We start from the raw sequence: 22,081 nt of genomic DNA, 5'->3' as shown, positions 1-22,081 counted from the left end.
ATATCTCTTAAAAAGCATGTAGATCTCCTACAAGGTTAAAAACATTCATCTTTCCAAAACAACCAAGAACATGCAAGAATGATTTCCTCTTAATAGGCACAACTTTTAACTTGCAATGCATCTTCCTTACTCTATAAACAACATTTATTCTATGCAAGACTTACTAATCAAACCTCTCAAAAGATTTTCTAACATTATCATGCAAAAAGGCATTCCTCTAATTTACTCATTTTATGAGGTCATGAATGTAATAAGGAACTTAGGCCCTCAACCAAAAACTTGCTTAATTCACACATTCCTTTTTATACACACTAGATTATACTCATAAGTAAGCACTCAAAATTTCTAATTGATACAAACTACATCACCAAGTAACATCCCTACTAATCAAATATATATATATATATATATATATAGAGAGAGAGAGAGAGAGAGAGAGAGAGAGAGAGAGAGAGAGAGAGAGCCAATAACATGATCATATAGCAATACTTCATCTTTTATAGCATCATCAATAAGGAGGGGTATATACACTTTCATGCAGATCTATAAACATGATCATCCATATGTCTAATACTATCTTTGCATTCAAGAAGACACTAGAAATCATTGGGGCAACTCAAGACCACTTAATATCAAATCAGCAATCGCTTTCATTATGAGCATACACAAGAGACAGATACATATAATGTTAGTAAACAACTATAATCCAAGAAGAGATAACACCAGTAGACACAATCAGACAAGCTCCAAGGTCTTCATGACCTTTTCCAAAGCATACATCCAAGAGAACAAGCACATAAACAGGAAGCACTGTGTCTAACTTGCCACAACAACACATCACACAAAACTAAGGGCAATAACGTTAACCAAAGATCCCAATGTGGAAACTTACGCTCTCATACCAGTTGTAATGCCTCACTAAGGAACCCCAGAGGACAACTAACTAACCAATTAAAAAAAGCAATAAACTTTTTTTTAAACTAATAACATTGCATTACTAACTCATGATGCAATTAAATATAACAATGCACATGTGGAAGATAATCATTAATATAAACTAAGTCCCCTTCCGGGTTCCCTAACATTGCTACTTAGGCAACACTCCTAAACCAAACCTAATAAACTTAACCATAATAAAATGTCATAACCTTACATTATGCAAAAATATACATATCTTGTTGCAAGGTGTGTGCCCTAGTTGGTCTCCTTGTGTTGTGCAGCATAGCGCTCGGGTTTGTGACATGGCTTAACCGCCTCGTGTGGATTCTATAAGTCTAGTGGTTGTATCGGACATTAACAGGTCGATCTTTTGGTGCAACAACAACCACACTTGTAACAAGTGGTATCAGAGCTTGGTCACAAGTTCAAACCCCTCGCTTGCATTGCAGGGGGGGGGGGGATTGTTGCAAGGTGTGTGCCCTTGGTCTCCTTGTGTTGTGCAGCATAGCGCTCAAGTTTGTGACATGACTTAACCGCCTCCTGTGGATTATATAAGTCTAATGGTTGTATCGAGCATTAACAAGTCGATCTTTTGGTGTAACGACAACCGCACTTGTAACATATTTATCACTATGTTCATTTTAGACACCAAACCAAGTGTTCCTTTGATAACCTTTTTGCATAAGAAATGATAATACATTCATCCATAAGAGTAGCTGGTACCAACACCAAACTACTTATCACTACTCTAGAATTACATAGCCTTTAGATTACATCCATTTATATTACATCAATCTCCCCAAGGGAGTGTCCAAATTGCAACGATAATGAAACAATTATAATAATACAATAACAAAGATAATAGAACACATAACATTTCCTAATACATCATTGAATCATCTGCATCAAGAAATCAAAAGCACTAAACCCTAACATATCATTGTTATATCCTCATCATATTAAAAACACTAGGAAATCATAATTGTGACCATAAACCCTAATACCACTGAAAGGTCCTTAAAATATATATCTTCATAACATAGTCATGTCTTAAAACATAGATCCATTATACACCAACAACCTACAATAAATCAACTGAGTATGCCTACCCTTGACAGGCAACATGCCACAAAAAACGACATAAATCCATAAGAACATAATCAAGAAAACAAACATAGAAGGTATTACCCTTGATCATAACTCATTTCCCAAAAGGAGACATATAATAAATAAGGTTAGAACAATCCAATTGTTAATAACACATTCCATCAATATTAAATAACCACCTTCTAATTAGCGCCATCCAGACATTTTCATATTATAACTAAGCATCCCCATATGCATGTAAGCAACCTAAATATTAAATTCATTGGAAGGGGATTCTAACATCACATGCATTCTCATCTTTTCAGATGATGTGATGTCATCCCTTCCCATCCATCATCCATAAAATATAACCAAGCTATCTTCATGAGTTACCTATATTAGTGGAAACATTATTATCATGACGACCACTAGATCTAACATACATCTTTATCTACATTGATTACCAATTCAATACTTCCATCCTCTACATTTAAGTATAAGTTCCATGTCATAATACCTACTTTATTGTGTGAAGGTTAGAGGGCTATTACAATTAAGACTATATATTTTGTAGGGTGTGTTTTAATTTCTACAAAAATATAAATGCAATATCATGGATTCAAACTAACATTAAAAGAATCCATAAGCTTATAATAAATGAGAGAGATTTCTACAGACAAATGATTTCTGTAGATCAGCTTTTCTTAGATGATGAAATTATTTTGAAGTAACTGAAAAAGGTCTGTAAAATGTAGCATTATAAATAGGCTGTACATTTCACTAACCACAAATTGAATGTGAATGTGAAGACAATATATTTTATTTCTATATGAAGAAGATACCGTTTCCTATTATATAGAAAGAAGCGTAGGTACTCCAAATTTTACAAATTGAAACCGAACCATTGAACTTGTGACCTTAGATCAATTAACACAAATCGTTCTAAACACGTGCTGAAGCCAGAATTATATTAACAGTACAATTACAATAGGGAACAAAGTAAATTTTCATTGCATTAGACATAATCTAATACAAAGTGTTTTTAGTACAAACACCCTCTTTTATTTGAGGTGTAGAAATCTTGACATTCTCTTCTGGCTGGGAATCTGTCCCATGACCTCCCATAGGCTGCGAGGCGAGCAATATGTTCATGCACTACTCCAGCTGCGTGAATTCCCAAAGCAATTAACTATATAGGCATGTTAACAGGATCTGCATGGTGCAAGTTAAGAAGCTGTGGACTGAGGGTTTAACCATGTGCAGACAGCCTATGGTAGGCAAAGCCCCTTCAATAAACGTGTAAACTGAAATTACTGTGTAAATAACCATCCACCAAAGTCAAAACAAGAAGCTACTGAATAATGTGTAAAGTCTTTATGTGTGCCAGTCCTCTTCGCTGAGTTATCGATGAATCAAGCTAGAAATTTCAAGAACAACATACGCAAAAGCAGAAGTATATGGAGAAAAACCTAATTCTTAATGAGAAGTAGAAGGTGCATGATTCAAGTGTCCTAATTAATGTCTTATCATTTTTTTACATAAGAAAACATAAAACTTTGTAGTTGTAATTATGGGCAGAAATGTGGCTATAAAGTAGGTAATGAGACTAAGAATCTATATACAATAATTGGACAATCATCCATGAAGGATCAATATACTATACTTCTGCTAATATAAACCATGCACGTAATGAGACTAAGAATCTATATACAACACTCTTCCGGGCAAAAAGAGCAATGAATATGTACAATAGGAATTCCAAAACTGACAAAGAAATGGTACTGCTGTCATCAAAATTAGGAAACTAATTGTGGCATCAGTCTTGTATACATCCTCTTATATGCCTAATTTGATGCTGGGAAGACTAAGAGTGATGGCTCTTACCGAGGCTTTCCTTGAAGACTGCTGTTAATTGTTGAGTTTGTACTTCACTGGAGACTGAGCAGTTTGAGCAATCATGAGACTCCAGATGAGAATAGATTGATTTTCTCTGAATCTAGCCTTTAAATTTGCCTGAATTTTGTAATGAAAATAATGCTGTTCATATATGCATATTACTTTGAACTTTTTTTCTTTAAACCTTATACTTACATCTTTTCTTCAGCTGTGCGGTATTGTAATAGCTGATTTGAACAGGTTAACTCTATTTCACAGATATTATAGTTGTCAATTCTTCAGAGGGTTAAGAATGAGAAAATTTGACCAAAAAATTCCAATCTTCTTTCATGAATCATAGGCCACTTTAGCTTCACTTGGAGGAGCCCTCTTAATAGGAGATCAACCCACGGCATCATTTATCATGACTTTCATAAAGCACTCCATTTAATTTTGGAATATGAGTTTGTCTGAACCAGAATAAATTACAAGAATAAAGAAAAAGAAAAAAGCTTACCTCTGTAAATTTGTTCAATGACTTGTTGGGTATTGACCTATTTCACCAAAACATAAAATCTATCATCTGAGAATTATGGTAACATAAGGCAGATTGCTCCTAAAAAAATCTTATCTAACCTGCTTGCCAATCTAATCAAGTAGAGAAACTTTTTAGTTTCTCCAGAAAGCAAAAATGTGAAACTTAACCTCATTTCACATCAGTGAACATATAAGTATTTTACCTTCTTATGAACTTATATTTATACCACTATCGATGCATGAAAGCAAATTTATTTTACTTACAATCAATGGAACATGGATTAGTGCTAACAAAGAGCAGTTGCTATGATGTTTAACTGGTTTAGGCTTTACTGTTTCTGCTACCAATGTTAAAATAGCTCTGATAATATGTGTAAATAACAATGCAGTTTCTGGGTGACTTTTGAACGAATGACATCCCATGATCCCAAGATACTGCTTTTAAGCCAAATGCTTGGTAGCATGGCTGTGATAATGTGGACTGAAAAATCGATGAGTTTCTGGATAAATTTGGACTCGATAAATAAAGAATTGATGTGGCTTCCAAAGACAAATGACTATTTTAAATTTAATAGTGCATTGGTATTCCTTTATGTGACGTTCTAGTTCATATAACATGTTTTTCAATTTTGTTTATGAAAGAAATTGCAGTACTTGGTAAAAATCAATATTGGATCATATGTATTTTGTGATAATAATTTCTACTAGCTTCTCCCTTAGTGATCCTAAGGAAGAAACCTTGGGAGCCATCGGCCATCCTGGTGTCCACCTGAATCACCATTGATTAGAAAATGGAAAAATAATCCACTCCTCATAATAGAGACACCTTGTGTGCCTATGATAATATTCTCTAGTAGTAATATACTCAACAAATCCCCCTCTTAAGAGGAGTCTAAGCATGTCAATAGAACCCAGGCTTGAACTCTCATCCAACACAGTTGATGACGTTCTATTTCTCTGTATTTGTTTGAGCCATATCTCTGTCATGCCCCTTGCTGATAACACTACCTCACAAGGAAAATTGCAGCCTTAAATAACAACTAAACCTGATTAGGCTGACTAGTATTAGAAATAAAAATTATAATAATAGCTCTTGTTGGAAGAGGTCCGACTAAGACAGGGAAAAAAATAATTATTAGCGGTTTATTCTAGGAGGCCATCCCAGCTAAGAGAAAATGAATATCAGCAATTCTAGGTAGCCGACTAGGTTAGGGTAAATTATAAGCAACATTCAAATGACAATGATTTCTTTAAGGCCGACTGAGAATTGTTAAAGGCAGCATTCGGCCTTGAAAGGGTGCAACCTTTGCCAAGGGAAAGGGGTTTAACTGAAGAGGTATAACTCTTTCCAAATGGGAGATATAAAAGGAAGGACAAATCAATTGAAAGGGTGCAACCCTTGCCAAGGGAAAGGGGTTTAACTGAAGAGGTATAACTCTTTCCAAATGGGAGATATAAAAGGAAGGACAAATCAATTGGACAAGCATCCATGAAGACTCAAGGTTGAATGAGAAACAAGAAAAACAGTAAATAAGTAATCTGATCTAGATTAAGAGCAGAAATCTGAATTATTATTATCAGCCTAGAATAAGTAAGTAAATCTATGTGCAGAAGTGTGGTATGAATTTATGAATACCATATTTATTCTTTGCTTAAATTATATAGGGACAAATGTAAGTAATTGCATTGTTTCCAATTTGAGTATTGTTTCCCAATTTAAGTAAAATTAATTGTATTTCTAGTTGATAAATATGTGATGACATATTCATATGGTTAATCTGTTTTGAATTGGGTAGAAATGGTTGCAAAACAAGAAGGCCAATCAACCTTTTGAGTTCACAAGAGGTAAAGACCCGACGACAAATGGGTGCTCCCGGGCTTGGTGGAGGGAGGTAGTCTTGACTCTTCATACTCTTATCAAGTATGCCACCCATCAGGGATTAAACCTCATGGGCTGGGAGGCTGATTAGTGCTCCAAGGCTTGATTGAGGAGGATGGAGCACTTCCAGGGTGGACTGAGGGATGGAGTGGATCATTTTCCACCTATGCTCTCACAATACAAGGATAACTATCCTTGAGATTGTCATTTGCAAAGTTTCTATATAATTCCTTGTATGGTTACTATAAGAATATGCTTTGGATGATAATAATGCTATTGATTATACATGAATTTGGATTCCTAACCCATATGAAAATAGTTGGCCTCATGGATTACATTTCAAATGTTGACTAACATGATTGCAGGATCTAAACCAGGATTTATCTTGTTAAAGATATTTCAATTGGTAAATTTAAACTCTTAACTGTATTACATATTTTAATTGAACTTGTGGTTTTAGGTAAAAATATTAGAATATTCCCAAAGGCAACATTACAATCTCCCTGACATATACATACCCTCAATGGAGTTACGGATCATATCCTCTACAAAATCAGGGACCTTGGAGGGTTATCCTGATTTCCATCTGTTGGGGCAAAAGAAACAATATAAACCTGATCCAACTCTCTGATATTTCCCTTCATGGGCCTGTAGATCAGTTTAATGTACTCCTCAGTAGTTATAAGGCTTAAATCCAATGTACCCTAAGCCAATGGGATTGCATAAAACAATTTAGAAGCTTCATTACCTTTTGTAGCCTCAACCAATCTCCCATATGCCAAAACAGTCTCAAAGGCTACAACCGTATTGACAAGGGACAAATTCATGGGCAAAGTCACCCTATTATCTAACCCATATTCATCAAAGGCTTCACTCTAGCAAAACATTCTTTACTTATCATTTCAATTATATTTATGAATGCAGAGAGATCCATCTCAAAATGCCTGGTTCTCTTGTAGTCAAAATTGCATATACCCACTGCAATATAGGGCTTCCTGGCAATGCAGACAAGGCCATCTTTTGAAGGGCTCTGTACTTAAGGCACATTTTACCTTTCTTTAGATTTTAATTATGTTCTTTCTGTCTCCTCTTGAAGGACTTGATCTCAGACCACATATCCCCCAAGCAGATCAGGAAATAGAATGTGAAAGAAAGAGGAAGCACCACAAATATGACTACGAACCAACTCAGGGTCACAAGTACATGCAGATTACCTTCCTCTTGGGTTTGCCCAATATTGGCCGGTATAGATCGAAAAGAACTTTTACCCCTTTACAAATATACATGTGCAACAATGCCTGTCATTAAAAGAGGCATGGACTTGGGACAGGAAGTAAGAGGCATTTAAAACTTTATCAAAGGAAAGCATAGTGATACCTGACAAACAAACCCCCCATACACAACCACAACATAACTATCCAACTAGCATCCTTAACAATATTCATTTATTAACTTACTAACAAACTAACATTTATTTATTTCCTAACAAACATTGGAATGATGTAATATTCCAACATTCCCCCCTCTCCCGCCCCGAACCTTATTATATCATTCTGAACAAAGGTAAGAACATTGGTATCTGGATTAGGACACAACAACCCACATATCACACACAAACAAGAACATATCTAAGTGAACATATAAAGAGAATGACCTTACTATCCATCAATACCTGTTAATTGAGACATACTCGTATACATTACTATAACTCTTTGCAAGTGAACCGAGACATACTTCACACTCACAATACTTTACCTGTGAACCAAGACATCCTTGATATATACAACTCCAGAGAACATATCTGCAAGCCCCCGTTCCTCCAAAGGGGATACAATATAAAGATCTGGTGCCTTTCAAACAATGTATCTGATCTTTGAGCAAAAAGCTAACTTGAAATGGGAATGTGCCTCCATTCTCTTGGGGAGTCTTTCAACCTCTTCTATAACGTCCTTAGATTCTATCCACCAAATGTATCATGAATGGATCTGACAACTATGTGATATTCGATAACACTATCTCTCTGAGCACAAGCATGAGAACTGCCAACCATATTCAGAGGGAGAGGGGTGTTGACTTCAGCTGAAAATGCACCCATTACAATGAAATCGTCCAAAAATGTAATAAGATGTCTTGAACACTGAAAATATCACCAATGGAATTAGAAGGTGTCAAAACCTCCAAAAAAATTGATCATAAGCTTATGTTTGCTTTTAAAATAATTTCAGTGCTCCTATTTCACAAGGCATATATGCATAGACAATATGATGTGAACTAAATATCTATGTTATCAAGAGTTTCCAGGATGGGGACGGCAGGGGACGGCGGGACGAGTTTCCGGGATGACAGTTTTTTTTACCAATATTAAATATAGGGAAAATTTTAAATATATAGGGAAATTTTAAATATTCATATGAAAAATAGATAAAGCATGTATATATACATTATATTTATATGAAAACATGGATAAAGCAGGTATATGTACATTATAGAACCTTAACATACCACATTTGTGTTCAGAATTCATTGTCAATACTCAATATGCATTCATAATTGAAACTCATTGTCAATATGCAGGCACTTGTTTGCATGTAGTTCATTGTTTCTATCTGGTTGGAGGATATTTTTATGATCTTCCTGTAGCGTCCTAAAATTGCGACACTTGCAATTTCGACTGCATTTGGGTCTTCACGATGGCGATGCAACACGGAACCTGAATGGAGACCTCGAAACTTGTTCATGACATCAAAAACTGCATTTTTCAGCACCCTGGCCTGATCCTCCTTGCACCCTGCTGTCCCTGGAGGTGGGACCATGGCGCCCAGCGCCCTGGTCCCTGGCCCTATTTTTGGGCCCGGTCTCTTTTGGGTCTCGGGTCTTTATGTTTGCAAATTGGAAAATAATATTTCCTGGTCGGCCTAAGGTCGGAAAAATCAGTCTATCAGCCCTAATTGACAAGTATATAAACTACATTTCCTCTCCCATTTTGAGGAGGAAGGACACATGTGAGCAAAAAGGCGGAAACGATATTCAAGCATTCAAGCATTCAAGCATTCCTTCAAGCAATTGAGCATTCTAAGTCTCCATTCAAGGCTAGGTGTTGCATTCAAGACAAGGATTCAACCATTGAAGAGGAGATCACATACCACATACAACATACAACATACAACAACATTTACACCTTCGCATGTAAGAATACAAACATTCTTACAACAAGGTATCAGTACTTGTTTATATTACAAACATTTACATTTACAGCATTCTCATTTCTTGGTTAATTCCAAAACCGGGGTTTGACCTAAAGGCAAACCCCTCATCCCTAACCCCCCAATCGTCCTCTCTTTTCTGTGTGTAGGTTGCAGGTACGCGGCTGTAATTGAAGATCTGGAATCCTTGTGCAGAGACGAACAGATCCCCCTTCGTTTCGCGGATTTTTCGGAGGACCGTGTGCACGCCGGGCGCCATCGTCCCGTCAACTTTCGCTCAAATTTGCAGAACAGCACCGTCTCGGCATTTTACTACTAATTCCAGGTCCGCAACTTCATCCCATATCCCTATCTCTGTTTATAAGCGAATCTTTCCTACTTTACATGAATTCCTAGGTCAATCTTTCTATCTACATTTCTTTACAAAAGAGGGTATCCTTGATGTCTTAACCCTTGAAACTCATATAGAATCCAATCTTGCATTGTGTGGGATTGGATCTTGTGGGTTTCAACCCCTCTTTTGAATGTAAAGTCTCCCCTAAGTGAAAACCATCAACTCTAGTGACTCTCCCTTCTCTCTCCTTGGAGTTGGAGAGGGGAGAACAACTAGGGTTCGATTTTTCCACTTTACACTTCCATTACTATTATGACCTACAACCACTTCTTTATGCACTACAAAGTTTTGGGTATTTGTGAAATTCATTACCAAGCTGTTATCCATATTTTTGAGTGCTTTTGGCTATGATTCAGACCTGTTACCTTTCATATCAGTGAAAAGTCCAATATTGCAGATCTGCAACCACTTTTTTACGCACTACCGAGTTCTAAGTGTTTGTGAAATTTATTACCAGGCTGCTGCTCATTATTTCTAAGTGCTTTTGGAAGTGATTCAAACATGCTTACCCGCCATATTAGTGAAAATTCAGTTTTACAAACCTATAATAAAATTAAAAAATGTTTTTTTTGAGAATTTGAGTCTTTTTTACTTTTTTAAATGTGCTAGGAAGGGGGACGGCTAGGGGACGTCACAGAACCATATTGGGGAGAGGGGGATGTCCCCTTTGAGAATCACCGTCATCCCCAAGTTTCCAGGACGTTTCCCACAGATTTTGCAATTTTGGGGATAGCGGGGGAACATCCCCTGACCGTCCCCAAGTCCTTGAAATGTCCCCGATACGGCGATGAGGGATTTTAGCCCCGAGTAACGTAGCTAAATATCTTTGTACGTTTTGACCTGCTGACCTTCCTATTGTGACGTTTTCACACATCGCCCCATTGCAAATGGGGACCCCCTACTTTTTAAGCCCTCTTGATCTTTTGGTTTTGGTTTGTTGGGTCTTTTCATGGCAGTCTCGTCAATCTCCTCGCTTTGCAAGTGTTTGGGGGTCATTTTGATCAAATCTGCAGCTCGTTTGAGCAAATTTGACTAAGTTTGGAGCCTATTTTGTCCGTTTTAGGGTTTCATCCTTCGGACTTTGATTTGAAGCCTTTCCTTTAGGGTTTTGGAAAAACTAAACATTGCATTGGAATCGAGGCCCTTTAAGGAACCTGCATATGAAATTTGAGCGAATTTTGAGCAACTTTCTATTTTGAGAAAGTTCCAATTTTTTATGGATTTCACTGCCTCCTAGATTGGTCTAATTTTGCCAAAAATCAAACTTATTAATTTTAGCAGTTTCTATTTTTATTAAGTGTCTCTGCGTCCTATTTTGCCATAATCCTAACATTTTGAAAAAAATACTATTTTGGGAAAGTCTATTTTTGGCAAGTTCTTCACTGGCAGGGGTCCTAACAATGAAGACTAAACAATCCTAAAGAATTGTCTAAATCCGGAAAATTAAAAAAAACAGGCTAGGTGATCAAAAAGTGGCTAAGTATGGACGCCCATTCTAGAAGTGGAAAGCATCAAAAATCTTCTAAGTCTGGCAGAAAATCTCTTCAATTCTAGATATGGCATCCTGATATGGAAAATGGTCGAAAATTGACTAAGTATGGATGAGGAATCAAGAAGAAATCCTTGCCAAGGAAGAAGTGTGCGAGTATGGTCGAGAAAATTCAAAATTCCCTGGCATGATGGATTTGGCGCTCTAGTACGGAGTTGGGCGCTAGAATGAGGATGCCAAGGAAAGTTGGCAAAGTTAAAAATTCCATCAGCATAGTGTTTTAGCACCCAAAGGAAAAGAAGAGCGCTCAAGTGAGGGATTTTTCCTCCTCCACGCCTAATTAGCGCCCAGGTCAGGAGTCAGGCGCTAGGTTGGAGGTGCCAAGGAAAAGATGGAAACTTCAAAATTCATCCCTTACATGGAATAAGCGCCCAAGACAACTGTAGAGCACTAAATGGAGATGAGCAAGGAAAATTGCCTAAGACACGAAAACCCTTCACAAAGTGTGTTTGGCGCCCAAGGTCAAAAAAGGATGCCAATTCCAAGGTACCAAAAAAAGTGAAATTTCCTCCTCATCATGGAATCCATGCCCAAGATTGAAAAGATAAATTCCAAGGGAAAGAAAATAGGAATCAAGGATGAACTAAACAGGAAAATTCCCCCCGAGAAAAATTTTGAAAAATCCATTTTTGAGCAGCAAAATTCATCCAAATTTTAAAAAAATTCAGATTTGGATTCGTGAGAGAATTTTCTCTCCTGGACCCTGGAACCCTAATTTGAAAAAATTCCTAAAAAATAGGAAATGTTGAAAATTGATGAAAAATATCCCTCATAGGAAATGTTGAAAATTGATGAAAAATATCCCTCAGGACATGACATTCAAAAACTTCAAGATCTCAAAAAATTTCTTTCCAACGAGAAAATTACACCCAAGATGAAATTCTAGAAATTGTGAAAAATTGATTGAGTGTTGGAAATTCCTTCCTTGAGGACAAAATTCTTCGAAAAAGGTGAAGGCCAGTTTGTTATTCAAAATGGGTATGACCGCTCCATCCCCCCACCATACACCATGGTGAGTTTTCATGTCATGAAATATTTCACTTTAGAAGGTCGGTATACCACTATTCATGGATACCCTTTCCTCATTCTCAATCACATTAGACATGGTGAGAAAATTGATATGCCCTATTTTTTGTTTTCTTCTCTCTGTGCAAATATAGATAAGGGTGCCTCCCCTCCTCTGCACCAGGGCCTGATTTTTGCCCCTTACCAATATGAGTTTGACCACTCCCCTCATCATAGCAAACTCCTTACTCACCCTAGGAACCTTAGTGAGAACCTTGTTACGCTTGCGAGCTCCATCTATATTGAGTTGATTGAGAGCAAGCCTCACTCCCCAGATAGGCAAACCATCTCAAGTAAAAAGAAAAATAAAACCAAGAAAGACCTAGTTGAGAAGGAGCCCCTTGAAGTGGCACTAGTAAAAGTCACACCTAATAAAAGAAAAGCCCCAACGATAAAGCAAGGAACTGACAAAGTTAGAAAAACTGATAATAAAATGCTAAAAAGAGCATTACTATCAACTTGGAAGTGTCTAGGTCAGGAAGGGAAGAGGATGTTAAGCAAGAGCAAGGGAAACAGGACAATAGCCCTAGAGGTTGTCGATTAGCCCGCTTAATTGAAAAAGACTCTAAGGGAAAAGCTATTCAAAAAGAGGCAAAAATAAGTGACACTGTGATTGATGAAGAGTATGCCCCAAAGGATGTCTCGAGTGAAAACTCTACGGATGAAGATAACAGTGCAAAGGATGATGACATTGAGGTTTGCAGCAAGGACAAAACTGTTTTAAATAATGAGTTTGAGGAAGGGGTGGATATAATGGATCTGAGATCAGGGTCTCCTACCAAATCTGAGGGGATTAAAGGAAAAATAGATGCCACTAATCAGAAGTTTTCCCAAGACAATGATAATGATAGGGTGTCTAGCATGAAGATTCAAACTGCTGATATGCAGGATGGGCTGAAAGATCTTGAGTCAAGAGAGGAAGAGTTTCAAAAATGCAAGACCCAGCTGAGAAGGGCAGTTAGCACTTTGTATTATTACCAACAACATTATGAGGAAGGCTACCATGGGGTTTGTTTCTGGCCAGAGCAAGCTAAGGAGAAAAATCAAGAAGCAGCAGGGGAAAGGTCAGCAAGAGATGGAGAACAATTCGGATTAGGATCTGGACCAAGATGATTGGAAAGACCACCTTCGGAAGCTTTCAAGGAACTGGGGGCTGCTCGGTGGCCCCAATTAGTTGCTACTACTCCTGCGGGTTTGTTGAGCTATGTGCCATTTTGTTTTTGAAATGATCTTTATGGTTACTGTATTGTCTAAGACTTATAGGCCTTGGTGCCTTTTAATGATGCTCTTATCTAAGACTAGTTTTATTCTGGTTTTTTGGTATACTGGTTTAAATGTTTTGGCCTACGTGCCTACTATGGTTATCTATACTGATTTAGTCTTAGTGATAGGTAAATTTCATGGTTTGGGTTAATTAAGACTTTAAATGATGTTTTTATCAGGTCTTTGTTTCTCTTAGTGATAGCTGCTATGTGATTTTGGAGTAAACTTGGATCCTTTTGATTCAGCTAAGATGTTTTTGATTGTATTCTGGGCTGCTATTTAGTGAGTTAGGGATTTTGTGCTTCTGGTTGTGCTGATGTTGGTTGTTTCTTCCTGATATGTTTGTTGAACTGCCTTTGTGAGGGATCAGGGCCCTTTCCCTACTAATATAATCAAAAGCATTTATTTATTTCCTATATACATTCTAATGATGTGATATTCCAACATACCATACCTCATCCACCACCTATATTGACAAAAGGAACCCTGGTTTTCAAGAATTTTGACGGTTCAAAAGTCGAACAAAAGAGATAAGCTACAGAAGCAAATATCTCACCGACACATGTCACAATCTAAACAATGCAATGGCAGTCCTGAACTTCACCATCCATTGTCCACTATAGTTGTACCTAGCGATGGTTTGCCCACAATGGAAATGCCTACCAACATAACAAGAATTCTAACTTTTCACTTTTCTTTTCATTTATATTTATTCTCTCTTAATTTTAGGTATCAACTGTCGACACACCTTACAAGCCAAAGCAATAGTTCAAGGGGAATTAGGAAATTCCAGCCTATATGCAAAAGAGCTCCCTAGCTTAACAAGGCACAAAATTACTTTGAGGTTAATTTACTTATAATTCTGTTGGACAGAAACTTCCTAAACATTCTCAAGCTCGGCTTCAACAGAGCTTTTTTTCAAATATACTATCTCTGTTTCATTATGACATTCTTTTAAATCCAACCTTCATAGACTTTTGATCATCAATATGTTGTTTTTCTTGAGCTCACTAACATAGTCGCATGATACAACCCCTATTTCTTCTTTTTAGTAGTGTGCAATCTTCACCATAGTAAAATACTAAATCTAAACATCTCTAAGTAGGACATCTGAATCTCCTAATCACAAGCACAACACTATGAAAGTAAAAAGATCTCTCTGCAAATGTGCAGGGATTTTCAGTTCAGTAGTTGCAAGAATATTGAGATGATTATTTAATTTCTTATCAATGATAATAAAACAATCGCAATCACTTGAGAAGCATGTGGAGTCACTGGATGAAGTGTGAGTCTTATCTACTCTCCTGAATTTGTGCTCATCACATCCAATCTCAAGAATCATGTTCACATCCTTTTTCTTTTATCTAACGCACTCTCTATAATCTTCCCCATTCCCCAAGTTTTTGAATGGGGTATTCACAGCATTTAAAAAAAAATTAAGGCTGCTATTCATAAATAAAAAATGTAGGGTATTAGATTCTCAAACCTAGAAGTGATACCAATGTCAGTATAACATAGTTTGTTAAACAAAAAAATGGGTATCATGTAACTGCAAAGCATCGCCAATTTCCCCTGCTGTATATGTTGAGTTTAAAGAGCAGATTGAACATAAAAAATAACACAAAACAGCAAAATGAAAACAGAGACAATCAAAAGATAGACACAACACAGTAAATTACATGGTTCACCATTAAAGGCTACATCTACGGGAAAGCAGGGCATTATCTTCTATTCACTGTTACAGCTAATATAGAGTCTCTTCATTTTATAAGTGTTTTAACTCTCCAAATATGAAGAGACAACAAGCAAATGAAGACACGGGGAGAAGAGGAATGGTCAGATGACCTTTGGACTTCACACATTTAACAGTATATACTCAGAATAACTCTCTAATACACAATCAAACATTAAATATTCCTTTCTGTATTTAACCTTATGAAGGATAAGTTTGATACAGTAGGGAAATTTCAAGTTTGAATACAGATCAGACATCTGTTTCTTACATAGAGATTTGATTGAAACATTATGGATCATAGAAGGTCCCTTGGAAAAATGAGGATGCTAAGTTGTTCAAAAGCTTTGTTGAGAGGCAATCTAGAAAACCACTGAAAATGTTGTGTGACAATGGAGTAGACTATGTCCAAGGCGTTTAAAACTTTTCTCCTTGAGGTCAATCCCAAGAGGTCCTTAGGGGAATCCGAAGTATTTAAGAATTTTCTCCTTAAGGATCTGTCATTTGCAATTGGTTTCGTGGGAATTCCCACCAGTCTACCCATTTTCACAATGTGACAATCCTTCGCATTATGTTTGTTATCCATAAAGATACGGGAAAACATTGGTGTATAAAACTCTCCATGTAAGGGACAAGTGTTTGTATTAAGGCCATACTACTAAATACAAACACTTCTTTAAAATATTGAAGGACCAATAAGTTGATGGATGTACGCATAAAAGTTGGATTGTCAGGAGGTGATGTTGTAAGACCTGGAAGAAACAAGCACTCATTCTTGTAATGAATATCCCTGCTATGTAAAATAAATTAAAAAACCAATTCAAACACACATATTGGTATAAGGTACCAATATGTCAGGTTGAGCGACTGACAATTCAGCTAGTCTGGACTAGCTTCTGCGGTGGAGTCACCATCTCCATTTTTCCCAACAGAAATACCCTTTTATATGAAGCCTCTTGATTTTAGAAGAGTGCAGTGGTTGATAAAACTGTAAATACTCTCTTGTTTAATAGAATTAATCCAGATAATATAATTATATAATGGCAAATGTAGGAGGAAAGAATAACCACGAGATGCTCTCATCATCATATCCAAGCAATGCATTGATTGTAAGCCCTTTTCTCATATTTCCTGCTGTCTGGACTCTGAGCATATTTCCATTTCCTTCAAGTATTCCTTTCCTCGACATCTCCCATGCTTCAGCCTCCTCCTCCAGACTTACACTCCAGAGCTACACACCCTTTATGAAAAACATTTGAACATCATGATTCCTCCAAGGTATTATAAAACGGGGCCTTAACTAATACCCTATCAGTCCATCTAAGTAGCAATGGATAGCACACAATATGAATTGAGCAAGTAGACAGCATGGTCTGGTTGGAAACAAGATTTTTTCATAAACTGAAAATGAAACTTGATACCTGGCCATTGTATCTGACACATGCACACTGTTACCGTGTAAGACTTTGTTCATAGCTTGCTTAAATTAATATTACCAATAATCTCCACAAGAACACTGTCCATGTTTGAAATGATGAAACCGGTTTGCATCTCTCACAACAATTTCTCTTGCAACAATCTTGGAGATAAACTTTGATGCAGTGTGACAGTCACGACATACTCGAAGGTTCTTGACAACTCTAATAGTTGTTCCAGCAGCCATGTTTAACAACCCAAAAGTGATTGCCAACTTTTCACTATGGTGACATAGGAGGAATTCCTTATCCTCCTCCTCCACATCATTCAATACAAACCGTGTATCTGGAATATACCCTGCTGCCTTCATCTCCCAAGACAGTATCTCCAACTTTGCATAGATCTCCTGCGTTTGTGGGTGTGATCTGTCTCCTATACAAAAAGCATGTACCATTTTATCCACTTCAATCCAACTGCATCCAGGAATTTTTTTAACTCCTCTGTCTTTCATCAATTTCCTCACCTTTTTAACATCAGCCCACCTGCCCGCTTCTGCATAAATGTTTGACAGAAGAACATAAGGAGCATTATGTCCATATTCCAACTCAAAAAGGAGTGTTGCCACGAATTCTCCTAGTCTTATGTTCTTTTCTGATCGACAAGCAGAGAGCAAGCACAACCACACAAACACATCAAGTTTTACTGGCATTTTGACAACAAAATTTAGAGCTTCTTGAAGATAACCAGCACGACCAAGAAGGTCAACCATGCATACATAATGATCCAATGTAGGTGTAATGCAATAAGAGTCACTCATGCAACTGAAGTATTTACAGCCTTCATCTACTAGACCTGCATGGCTGCACGCAAATAGAACACAAACTAAGCTTATATGGTCAGGGTTGTGTCCATAGAACTTCATTTGTTCGAACAATTCGAGAGCATCCTTGCTACAGCCATGCATTGCATATCCTGCAATCATTGCAGTCCATGAGACCAAGTTTGCATTACGCATCTTATCAAACAATCTTCGTGCCTTCGATATAATTCCACATTTTGCATACATGTTGACCAAGGCATTTGCAATTACAACTTCTGACAGAAATCCGCTTTTTGTTATTCTTTGATGGATTTCCATACCTTGTTCGACAGCTCCAAACTTGGCACAAGCTGGGAGGATGCTAACGAAGGTTGCAGAGTTTGGATTCAAATTCGTCAATCGCATTTGCTTAAAAATCTTCAAAGCCTTCTCGGCGAGCCAATTTTGTGCGTATCCAGAAATGATTGTATTCCACGAGACGAGATCCCGACGAGGCATTTTGTCAAACAAACTTTGTGCCTTTTTTATGTTTCCACATTTCGCATACATGTCCATCAGGGCATTTGCCACTGAAATATGTGAGAAAAACCCGCTTTTTAAGATTCTTTGCTGGACCTCCATGCCCTGTTCTAAAGCTCCTAGTTTGGCACAAGCTGAGATGACACTGGCAAAGGTTGCTGAGTTTGGCTTGACACCTCCCAACTGCATTTGTTTGAAAGCATCTACAGCCTTTCGACCGAGACCATTTTGTACATATCCAGCAACCATGGTAGTCCATGAAATCACATTTGGATGGAGCATTTTGTCAAACAAGTCGCATGCCTTGTGTATTTTTCCACATTTTACGTACATATCTATGAGGGCATTGGTAACTACAACATCTGACAAAATCCCACTTTCAATTATTCTTTGATGCATATCAGTAGCCAGTTCCAAAACTCCCATTTTTGCACACACTGGAAGGATGGTGGCAAAAGTGAACCCATCTGGTTGTACACCTGTTGATAGCATTTTATGAAACAGTGCTAACGCCTCATGAGTAAAACCATGGCTTTTGTAAGCTGCAATTATCATATTCCATGAGAAGACATCTGGTTCAGTCATATGGTCAAAAACATGGCGTGCATCTACCAAACTGCCGCATTTATCATACAGGTTGATAACTTTATTCTGCAAAAATGTGTCTGCTGTGAATGTAACTCCACTTTCATTGATGTGAGAGTGGATTCGTTTACCCTCTGAAAGCGCATCCTTTGCAACGCAGGTGTTTAAAAGATGAAGATATGTGGAAGAATCTACAGGAGGCTTTTGTGTAGTAAATAGAACGTGCAGCGCCTCCTTCAACCGACCCTCTTTACAGAGTGCTCTGATATTAAGATTGAAATGGGAAATCGATGACATTGTATGATTATGTCATTCGTTCTGCTACACTAGAAGCGTTCCTGGCTTTGAAACACACAAAATTCATCAATTTAGTTATTAGCATAGATGGATTTGTTTGTCCAATAAAACGGCTCAGTATTTATCAAATTTTCAGAGTCCATGCTATTGAGTGTGAAGTGTAAGAATTTTTGAATCTATGTTTCTGTTCAGTATTTGTCTGACTTGGTGAAAGATGTTTAAGGCTGTTGGAGAAGGTTTAAGAGGGGTTTTAATTTTTAAATTATTTAATAAATATAGTCAAAGATGTATTTTTTTTTGTTGGATAGATAATTTGGTTGAAAAAATTGATGATCATATATTTGTTATTATTTTGAATATATTTTTAATTCTTTTATCTTAAATTTTATTAATATGAAATAAATTATTTCATTTATGATTTTATTGCATGATAAGTATAAATAATATTATTTAATATTATGGAGAGAAATAAGTTTTGAAGAGGTTCTTAAATTTTTTTAAAAAAATTGTCAACAATTATTTTATTTTTTTAAATGATCAACAATTTTGTTTTAAAAAATGATGAAGAAATAAAGAATCAATAACAAACATAGCAACCACTAAACTATATAGGTTTTGAAGGGGTCCTACAACTCCATTTACAAAAAGTTAAATAGAGATGAACAATAAGAGACTCTAGGCTACACACAACCCACAACCAAAAAATTGCAACGTAGTAGTCCCATGTCAAAGGGGCAACAATAGAGCACTAAGCGAATTAAGCGAAAGAACAAAGTTATATATAATGTTGTTAGTATGATGTAAATTATTGGATTCATTATAGATTTATTATTGATGAAATATTTTTATTATTTATTTTGATTATACAATAGATAATAATGAAATCAATTGTTTTGATTTTCTTTTTATGATACTAGTTAAAATGATTTTGTTTTGTTTAGTTAGTATAAATAAACTAATGATATATTAGAATTAAAATAAGTTGATTAGGTGTTTAATGTATTTCTTTTGTTAAATTTATTTTTGAATAAGATGATCTATGATTTGATATGATTATATAGATACATAGATACATACATATATGCACGTTGAAATATGAATTTAATGAGATAACTACAATGTCGATTTCATTGTCTATGTGCTCATTGTCTCTACTTTGATATAGAAAAACATTAAAGGAGACTTAATGTTGCATTTGGATTTAGAATAGATTTGTTATATTATATTCATTTTGGCTATTGGAAAGAGCTATAGTATCAAGATTGAAGTGAAATCACAAAACATCATGATTTATGAATTTTGATTTGATATTAAAAAAAAAATGAGATTATTTAAAAATTGATGTTTGTGTATATCATTGTTGTGATTAATTAAAACTAAAAGGTTATTTAGTAGCACTGTTTCTAATTGATGTTTTCAAAATAGTGAGTTTTAGCATGAAAGTAATACAAAATTATTTATTTCCAAAGGTGCATATATTTTTTTATGTATCATTTGTTGAAGCACCACAAAGAATGTTTGACACAACATAAATATTTCATTGTATTCTTTAGAATCTATGTTAGAATGATAACATGCCGAAATAATTAATGATACAACTAAGTTTTTTTTTTTAATTTGTTGTATTGATTAGATCTTAAGAAAGATATTGTCATAGAAAAAAAGTGGTCTTTATCCTTTCTTTATTAGACCATTTTTGTCTGCTTTTTTCAAACATGTATTTTTTTTAAAACTTCTTAATGATTTTTTTATGAGAGGATGATGTATCACAATTTTCTTTGCACCCAAAATTGAGTTTTAACTTTATGCATTCTACCACCTAGTTAGAGTAGTAGTGATTCTTTTTATCAATTTTTTTATTAAGTTCATTACAAATAATCTTATGTGTATGGGTTACTAATGGGTAAAGTTTTGCAAAGCTTGCATGATCTAAAACAAAGTTTACATTCTATGCTTTTTCTTTTTTTTTAAATTGTATTATGGTTCAAGTTTTCCCCACTATTTTATGGCTTTTACAAATTATTTATTCAATCTTCTTTGTTTGGACATTATGTGTTCTATTACTTTTAATATAAATTCTATTTTTTGTTTTTATAATTAATGTTTGGCATTCAATTTGACAACCATTTGTCTTTTAATTTCTTTAAGCCTAACAAAAATTTTAGGTTAATGTTGTAGCAAGGTTTGATTACCATTACCTAAGGTTTGATTACTTTACCTGAGTTACAACCTTGTTTTATTTTTAAATAATAAGTCTCATTTTGAGTTTCCATCTAATCATATTACTCTAGTTGAGCATAATTTGATCAAAATTTTGTTCCTCATTCCTGTTACTCTAAGATAGGTCATAATTCATATTTAGTTTTCCCATCATGACTATATTTTTTGAAGTTCCCTTACATGAAAAAATCTCCCACATGATACATGGAGCATGTAGGCATTCGGAAACAATGTTCTTATATTCTTTCCCTTGGGGTTTTTGTAACACCCCACCAAGGAACCCTAGAGGATAAGAGAAAAATGTATAATAAAATCATGGATTTTATTTTTTTAAGTAATAAAGCATCATCATGCATTGCATATACAAGTATAATGCTCAACCTCAAGATTAAGTCAGCTAATCATTTACCAACTAGGCACATTCAAAAGACTAAACTCTTGGAACACTAACCAAGATAACTCAAGTCACCTCTAAGGGTTCCCTGACATCACTACCTTAGCAACACATCCATGACAAGGTTAATCACACATGAACTACTAGGAGATGACTGAATCAACCTTCAACACAAAACCAATATATCTATTTTTATTTTAAGACACCACTAGAAATGTTCCTATGATAACATCATGATACATCAAGGTTAAAGGAGCATTAGAGACCATACATCGTGTATGATTCCAACATTGGTGCGGGTAAGGAAA

At 35.9% G+C, this 22,081-nt stretch overlaps 1 protein-coding gene and 1 pseudogene across 1 annotated transcript; both read right to left on the bottom strand.

Moving 5' to 3' along the window:
• Positions 1-2,978: 2,978 nt before the first annotated feature.
• On the bottom strand, positions 2,979-7,713 carry LOC131058165 (delta(24)-sterol reductase-like; annotated as a pseudogene).
• A 7,781-nt stretch (positions 7,714-15,494) lies between these two features.
• Positions 15,495-19,345, bottom strand: LOC131057945 (pentatricopeptide repeat-containing protein At3g26782, mitochondrial-like). The gene is made up of 2 exons (XM_057992042.2): positions 16,944-19,345; positions 15,495-16,762 (listed from the first exon to the last, which is right to left on the bottom strand). Exon 1 carries the CDS (start codon positions 19,157-19,159, stop codon positions 17,015-17,017), a length of 2,145 nt encoding a protein of 714 aa, XP_057848025.2. The 5' UTR covers positions 19,160-19,345; the 3' UTR covers positions 15,495-16,762; positions 16,944-17,014.
• Positions 19,346-22,081: the final 2,736 nt, after the last annotated feature.

The sequence above is a fragment of the Cryptomeria japonica genome, chromosome 9, assembly GCF_030272615.1.
Source record: "Cryptomeria japonica chromosome 9, Sugi_1.0, whole genome shotgun sequence".
Taxonomy (NCBI): domain Eukaryota; kingdom Viridiplantae; phylum Streptophyta; class Pinopsida; order Cupressales; family Cupressaceae; genus Cryptomeria; species Cryptomeria japonica.
Note: the sequence above shows the minus strand (reverse complement) of the source record. Positions and strands in the feature narration are given on the sequence as shown.

Bases quoted from the DNA above. Each gene is read 5' to 3' on its own strand.
- LOC131057945 (XM_057992042.2), bottom strand. From the start codon at position 19,159: ATGTCATCGATTTCCCATTTCAATCTTAATATCAGAGCACTCTGTAAA.